This window comes from Nicotiana tabacum, chromosome 5, assembly GCF_000715075.1.
Source record: "Nicotiana tabacum cultivar K326 chromosome 5, ASM71507v2, whole genome shotgun sequence".
In the NCBI taxonomy this organism is placed as follows: domain Eukaryota; kingdom Viridiplantae; phylum Streptophyta; class Magnoliopsida; order Solanales; family Solanaceae; genus Nicotiana; species Nicotiana tabacum.
The window spans coordinates 116483888-116492220 of NC_134084.1; the positions used below are offsets into that span (position 1 = coordinate 116483888).

The 8333-nt window shown below is 36.4% G+C and overlaps 2 protein-coding genes across 2 annotated transcripts; both read right to left on the reverse strand.

Annotated features, from left to right (window-relative positions):
- Positions 1 to 1147: 1147 nt before the first annotated feature.
- Positions 1148 to 2882, reverse strand: LOC107801556 (transcription factor MYBC1-like). Its single transcript, XM_075253982.1, has 2 exons — positions 1450 to 2882; positions 1148 to 1187 (listed from the first exon to the last, which is right to left on the reverse strand). The coding sequence occupies exon 1, from the start codon at positions 2370 to 2372 to the stop codon at positions 1458 to 1460; it is 915 nt and encodes a 304-aa protein (XP_075110083.1). The 5' UTR covers positions 2373 to 2882; the 3' UTR covers positions 1148 to 1187; positions 1450 to 1457.
- A 2390-nt stretch (positions 2883 to 5272) lies between these two features.
- LOC107801554 (G2/mitotic-specific cyclin S13-7-like) lies at positions 5273 to 7987 on the reverse strand. The gene is given in 7 exon segments (NM_001325699.1): positions 5273 to 5581; positions 5671 to 6008; positions 6080 to 6328; positions 6418 to 6543; positions 6630 to 6866; positions 6966 to 7168; positions 7874 to 7987. Coding segments are annotated over 7 exon segments (1341 nt in total). The 5' UTR covers positions 7911 to 7987; the 3' UTR covers positions 5273 to 5430.
- Positions 7988 to 8333: the final 346 nt, after the last annotated feature.

Below are 8333 nucleotides of genomic sequence, written 5' to 3' on the forward strand. Positions count from 1 at the left end.
AACACTTAATAAACCAATAAATTTAGACGAGTTCACAAGGGCCACCTTTTGGCATCTGCAACAGGATATGCATTCTATCCAAACAAACAGAATAATACATGGCCAACGCCCCCCCCCCCCCCCCAAATGGAAAACTAAGAAACAATAGTAACTAAGAGCAAATAGCTTCAGAAAGTTAAAAGGCTATCTAGCTATCCATTTGCAATTTGCTTGCCAGTAGCATTTTCATGCTAGCTTCAGTATCTTAAAAGATTGAGAAAGGATCTTCTAGTACATAAACTTTGTTACTATAACCTTAATTTGGTGGCAGAAATATGATACAATTCCTACCTACCTTGTAACAAGTTATAAGCTCAGAAGGTACTCTTAAGTAGTTTCACACAATCGCATTTTAAGCGACAAGTTTCACAACGCTTACAAAAATAAACAGCTCCACCATATCTTGAATCGGAGATTTACCTCGTGTTTTCTCATACTTAGTTAACGAAGCAACATAGGTGGAGTAGACATGCTATGTCTCAAGTTATTTTATCCGCCAAGCACTAATAGGAAAAAGCAATAAGCATCGGAAAGGAGTAATCAAAGTTAAAAGAAAAGGCAGCTACGAATTATCAATTCTGGTCTCGAGCATAAACAATGGAGTAACATTAGTACCAGAATGATTACTCTCTCCAGAGAGATTTCAACAAAGTGTTTAAGTCCGCAATGAGATCACTCAATTTACAACAAGCAGGACTCACCTCTACATGAAATCTTATCAGAAATAAAATCTTATCAGAAAATTAATGCTGTCCAATGCTGTTAGCCTGTTACCAACAGTTATTTGATATTTCAAATTCATCCGAACATTCTTTGCTTTATATGCGACTGCTGCCATCATGTCTTCACAGACAATAACTTACCTCAATAAGAAATACAGAACTGAGTAGAGCAGCTTTTTTCAAATTCATCCGAACTCTAATGCTTCTTATGCAACCACGGAGTAGAGCAGCTTTTTTCAGAAAACGACATTGATCAATATACTTAGAGAATGTTGTTACCGCTAACTCCGAGGCCCATTATGACATTAATGCTCCCAAATTGACATTTCCTTCATTATTCATCACTAGTAGCCGACAGGGTTTAAATTAGACGGCAACATGGAGGCTGACAAGAGAAACACGATGCTAACCACAACATAATTACACCTGTAGAAGTTCGTCTAAGTGAACAATTTCAGCACTGACACTACGCACCAAATCCTAATTCTTAAAAACATAAATGGACTGGAAAGTGGATTCACAGTTTTTAAGGACCAGTACAAAGATATAGAGATACTAAAAACTGAAACACCATCTATCCAAATAAAAGGTTCTAAATCAAAGACTTAAGTATTATTCCAAAGCCAGTCTCCAGATATATCCATAAGAGAAATTAACAGGAAATTGCAAATGACAAATCAACAGTTACCCTGAATATCAATCATCTCCCGCTGGAAACAAAGTAAGAACCTTCCTCCCATTAGCAGCTGTAGCTGATTCCAAATCCTCAACATAAGATGGCACCACTGGGCTACTACTATGCACTGATGTTCCCATTCTCTGAACCTGCTGATGCGACTGCCTCGACACGAATGGAACCTCAAACTGCCCGTTTGGTGGCGACCCGAAATGCCTATACTGCTGCTGAAGCTGTGGAGGGTGTCCAACAACTGCAGCCATCTGATGATGATGATGCATTGCTGCCACTGGAACGAACGGCATATAATGGTCAGAATTACCCCTCCCTGGATGCAAAAAATGTGGAGGCACTGCTGAACTAGCAAACAGTTGATCTGTTGCTGTATCCACCATCCCTCCCCCGGATAAACCCGGTATACTTCCATTCCCATTGCCACTGCCACCATTAGAAAGTCCCTGCATACGTTTCAAATATAGCCTATACTTTTGCAAATGACTAGCCACATTCTCACGAGTTAAGCCATCTACACTCATCAACTGCATTATAGTCTTGGGGACAGCATTTTTGATCCCCAAATGAGCAACTGCATCCACAAACCTCTTGTGGAGCTGTGGGGTCCACACAAGCCTAGGCCTTTTTAAGGTGCGGGCAGGTTCATCAACACCCCCTGAACCTGCAGTGCCACCCAACTCAGCCGAGTCAAACTCAGCTGATGAGTTAGGGTGAGATGAAGGTGTATGAACTCCTAGTGGTGGAGCAGTCTGCTGGTGTTGTTGGTGGTGAGTTTTGGGAAGTGGGCTATTGGGGTTTTGAATATCAAAAGCTAAGGCTAAATCAGGAGTGATGAGGGTTTGGGATAAAGGCATTAGCTCCTCAGGAGAAGGCAGTTCTTCTTCCCATTTAGCAAACCAATTAGAATTTTCTTCCCTCATATCACTAGACCTTCAAGAATATTCTAAATTACAAGATTTTGGACCAACTGACAATTGAACTGAAAAAATGAGTTTTTGACAGATGGGGTTTGTGATAGACAGTATAAAAGTAGAAAAAAAGATCAGATTTTTCTGAGGTGGGGTTGAAAATTTTTCTGGGGTCAATGATCTCTCTCTACTTCTTGGAAATTCAGATTGATGGACTAATTCTAACAAATGAACTGAAGACTTAGTAGAAGAAGAAAAAAGGAGTGTATTTGAGAAAATGGGATTGTGATAGAGAGAGCAAAGACTTGAAAGATTAGATTTTTTCTGAGATGGAATTTTTTCTGAGAGCAAAGCTTTGATATTTGGGTGTTGAAGAAAGAGGAGGAGGAAACTTAAGACAAATGAGTTTAGCTTTGTAAATTTGCAATAATGGTATGATTTTGGACTGTGTTTGCAGAGGGTGGGTTTTGGGGGGTTGAGAGAAGGGGGTTGGGGTGGAGGGGTGTTCGAGGTGGATCTTGTTTTTTCTTTTCAGCTTTTTATTATGGTTACTGTTCGTGATGCTTTTCTCACGGATTTTATGGAATTATGAGCGGCAAAAATCACCTTATTTTTTAGAAGTGTTTTTTTCAAAAGTACTTTTGGTAAGAACCAGTTTGTGTTTGGCTAATTAGTTTAAAAAATACTTCTGAGCAGCAATTAATGTTTGGCCAAGCTTTAAAAAACTGCTTCTAAGTGTATTTTTCTCAAAAGTGCTTCTCAAAAAAGTGTTTTTGGAGAGAAACTACTTTTTTCTGCTTCTCCAAAACTGCTTCTGTTTCTCCTCAAAATCACTTTTTTCCTTTCAAAAGCTTGGTCAAACACCTCAATTTTTGGCCAAAAGAGCTTTTGACAAAAAAAAAATACTTTTGGCCAAAAAAAACTTGGCCAAACAGAAAGTGTTGTGCGGAGGTATGGGGAGTATGTGATTTTATTATTTGGGAATTTTGAGGGTCTTTGTGATTTTATCACCCTTCTGTCCATTTTAATTAAAAAAATTTTTTTACTATTTTCACATATATTAAAAAATTTACCTTTTAGCATTAATTAATAATAAAATTGATCATATTGATCCTAATTTGATCATTAAAAATATAACAAACTGCTTCTAGGCTCTTTAAGACAACTTTGAAAAGAAAAAATTAATTTTTTCTTGACATTTGAAAAAATCAAATATTATGCAGTTAAAGTGGACCGGATGGAATAATATTGATGAAAATCTCCACCACTCTATTCCTCTAAAGAGATTTTTTCAAGAAGGTTCTTATGCAGTTGGTTGCTAAAAAGGTGTCGAGAGTGAGGGTTATATGAAAGGTTTTTTTGCTTTGCATCGATCCAACATCTGCTTTAGAGTTAAATAATTCAGACTTTATTTGTGCTTTCTTTTCTTTTTGGATATTAGCCCATCTCTATTGTAACTCTTTTGTACCTCAATTATTTGAATAAGCAACTTGTCAGTCAATAAGCATAGGGAAGAAGTCTTTATTTCTACCTAATTAATGTTTGTATTATGTAATTCGACTTTACAACAACAACAACAACAACAACCCAGTGTAATCCCACAAGTGGGGTCTGGGGAGGGTAATATGTACGCAGACCTTACCTCTACCCCGAGGGGCAGAGAGGCTGTTTCCAGGAGACCCTCGGCTCAAAGAGGCAACAAGAGACACTATATTAGTACTATCAATAGACTCATAATAAAACAACATAAAGTACCATAAAATCCATAACATAACATAAATACCATAAAAACAAAGTAACAGCAATATAAGAGATATAGGAAATACGAGAAAGATGTAAGGTATTAATACACAGGAGATAAAGCCCATCATCAGTAGACCGTACCGATCAATCAGGTGGCAATGAATGGTGCTTTCGTAGTTCCTAAAATCAAGGTCTCATAGATTCTCCTTTTTTTGGTAAGAGAAAAATGATTGTTAAAATAACAGAAAATAAAAATGGATAAAGTATTGCTTTTTCTGTACTTTCTTATCGAGCAAAAATGATAGCATCAGCGAAAAATTATCCCATCAAAAAAGGCAACACTTTATCCATTTTTTCTTAATTACTTAGATACAACAAATTTACACAAATTAAAATGGAACACTTTACACAAATTTACACAAATTAATATAACGGGATTAAATACTGCAGTAATTTTAGTCTTGTAGTAGTTCAGGTCAAAAAAAAAAAAAAAAATTGTCAAAAGTAATTTAAAAAAAAATCACAAAAGAAAAAAGAACCTTGGTAGTTCAGGTTAAAGTTGTTTCGACTTATGAGAAAGTTGTCACCTTGTAAGAAACCTTTATTTATCATCAAGTTTGTTGCTGGAGTGGGAAATCAAATGAGCTTTCAACGAAAGAAGGCGGGTTGTGAAGAACTTAGAATGCATTTTTATACTACTTTTCTTTATGTGATTTAACAGATGGGGAATATTTTTGGGTGCTCGATGTTAGTAGTGGTGGCTTACTGGGTTTTGTTTGGGTGCTCGATGTTAGTAGTGGTGGCTTACTGGGTTTTGTTTGGTTGTGGGATATAGAGTCTGATTCCTCTTATTAATAATATCCAATGAAATGGCAAAATCACTTTTCACTCTTGTGCGTTCTGAATGGACTAAAAATATACTGTACCGAATATGCCCCTATTAAGATCAAAAATAGTCGGAGTTATAAAATTATGCGTAACGTTTTCTAATTGGGGTATTTGAATGAAATATGTCTCACGGATTTAATTTACCAAAACAGTATCATTGCAGCATTATCAATTTACCATAACTACTGGAGGTCAAGCTAGTTTGTCGTAGATTTTACTTTTCAATTTCTCAGTTGTCCAAGTATATTTTCACAGGTCGCGAATTCTGTTTTACAGCCAAATTTGACGAAAAACAAAACATAGATCAAAGTTTATTCTTTTAGAGAACCTCACCAAACATTGCCTGTTTTACCGAAATTCAGTTGAACAACTATGGAAATGTTTCAGAGTTTTTAAACTAAATATTTCAATGCAAGAAAAAAAGTCGCTTTTGGTTATACTATTCATATGAAGAAGCAGCCAAGAGGGATTTGGCTGGAGGTTGCAGTGCAACAGCACCTCTCTCTGGTTTGGAATACTTCTTGTAAATCACTTTCAGCTTGTGTTCTGGAGCTTCCATGTGATAGCTTACGAGCAACTTTGCACAACCCCTGTGTCAGTGTCACAAAACAAGTACAAATATATATTAGTATATTCATATGGGTAGGAAGAAAAAATGGCTAAATTTTGTGTTACTCACAGTAGCTGAGACTCTGAGAAACCAGTATGCAATTTTAGTGTGTCGTTCCAAAATGGAGTGCAATTCAGCGTGTGTTGAGCAACATAGACTGCTGAGGCAGCAATCATCGATGGGCAGTATATATTGGTTGCATAATTCATTAACCCCAATTCAGCCAGGAAATAAACCATGTTTTCCATCTGTGCATTGGAAACAGCAGCTTTAATGTAGCGGACGAGGAACACGTAAGGTGTTGGAACTGTTAAGTACCACTCCAATTGGCCAAGAATCCTTTTCTCCATTCCCAACACCTGCTCATGACTGTAAGCTTTATCTGAGATGCACACAAAGTCATTCACCTGAAAAAAGTTGGTTGTTAGCAACTTTCAAAATGGGAAAGTAACTTGGCATAATTAGACTTGAAATGTACCTCAGGAGCCCAAATTTCTTCATATTTAGAGGCAATGAGCATAGCACTCATGCCTACTAACTGCAATTCCCTCCTTGATGTAGTTGTCACAGCGAGGTAACGATCGACGATATTGATTGTAAGGTAAAGAGTCTCTTGACTAAGCTCAAATTTGTGATGCACTTCAATCAACCAATCAATCAGAATAGCTCTCATCCTTGCAGTTATCTCAGGCTGTGAATCCATGTAGTCATGAATTCTGCTCTCATTCTAGTGTAACAGAAAGATAACCATAGTTAGTGTCAATCAAGATTTGTGAACAAGAAACAAAATGCAAATTAAAAAACACGAAAATATACCTCAGCTATCTTATAAAAATTGTAAATATCCTCAACATATTCCACCACAGCCAACTCATTATTCACATCTGCAGCATCAATATCCACAATCTGGACCTTTGGTTTATGACTCAGTCCACAGGCAGCCTTTGAAAACAGAAGACAAATCAGACAACAAAATAGAGAAATATGACCAAATATAATTGTTTCAGAACTAAATGAATAATTCTCACCTTGCTCCTAGCAGTGAGAGTTGAAGTAAGAGTTGCTTTCTTTACTGAAGAATCATCACCAGCCTTCTTCTTTTGCTTATTTTCCTTCACTTGTTCTTCAGTATCAGGACTAATTTCAATAACATCAGGCTTTGGTTTAACAGCAGCTTTCTTTTGAACTGGTTTCTTTGCTGCACCTTTAACCGGTAGAACTCCTTTAGCAACGATCGGTGCATCCCCATTAACAACCATAGATTTCTACAAATGAATAGAAGACCAACAACCTTTTTTATTAGTATAACTGTTTGATAGAACTTGTTAAGAAAAACTATGATTTCAAGTCACAATAAATTAAACCTTTTGGTTTTCAGCTGCTGCTTGTGCATTAGCGAGCAATTGTGCACAAAAGCCCCTCGTTATGGGGCGTTGAGGAAGTGGCTTTCCCTCGACACCACGAACAGTTACCATATTATTCCCAATGTCACCAAGCGCCTTGCGATTTCTCCCTTGTGCTGCTGCTGCCATATTTTTCTGCTTTAACGCCCCGGGGACTGCCTCACCTGACCAATGTACAAGTCTTATCTTTAGTATTAACATTGCAAGAGTTGTTTTTACATATTACATTGAAGAGGTATGCCAAAAGGTTTATGGAATTTCTGCAAATTATTTACATCATATATTACATTTAAGGTCAGTGTTAAATTGTTAAAAGAACCAATTCTATGACATAAACTTTTAAGATTTATAATAATAATCGAAGTAGATCCTTGCTCTTTTTTTTTTCTTCTTAAATCAGGTTTTCGCAAAACTTGGTAAAATCCAATTTAATTCCAGTAATATATCTCTTGATAGATATGCCAAAAGGTTTATGGAATTTCTGCAAATTATTTATACCTTCAAAGACATTACATGCGAAATTCAGATTACACAATCATTATTATATTCAGATTTACTTCAGGTGGATAAACATTAGGTCAAGATAGACTGCAGATAGTTTAATTAGTTCAAACACTCCCTAAACACCAACCCATCTTTTTCAATGTCCAAATGGCAAAAAAGACAAACAAGGTAGTAATCAAATACTCAAAAAATCACCAAAGCAACAAAAAGCTATCCATTTTTTCACGTTCAGATTTAGTTCAGGATCAGTAGTCAATAAACCCCTCAAGAACACGAATAATCTTTGATCAAATTTAACAAGAAACCCCAAAAGGAATCAACAAAATTAAGTAAAGAAAGAAAAACAAAAAACCCAGTATACTAACCTATATTCTGCTGTTGAAGAACGTTTCTTGAAGCCATTACAGAGAAAATATCAGCTTGAAATTTCCAAATCTTGATTCCTTCCCCCTCTCTCTCTCCCCCTTACCCTCTCTCTGAAAAGCCTCTGAGAAACTATGGATTTTGGTACAACGAAGAAGACCCCTTTTTGAAGCTGTAGAATCGGCGCTACAGTTCTAACGGTCTTATTTTTTTGAAACAGTAGCCGTTAGATGAGAGAGAGCAGATCTAGCGGTCGTCGTTGTATTTCCCTATATTCCACCAAAAACTAGCCGTTAGGTTTATTATACTAAAGAATTACGTACTATATTAATTTTACTTCATTAATACAGCTTTGTAGGAAATGTTTTTTACACTGCCTTAATAACCTTATTACAAAAGACGTGAACGGAAGTTGTAATATTACGTTACAAAAATGTATATTTGTTGTAAGTAATATTTTAA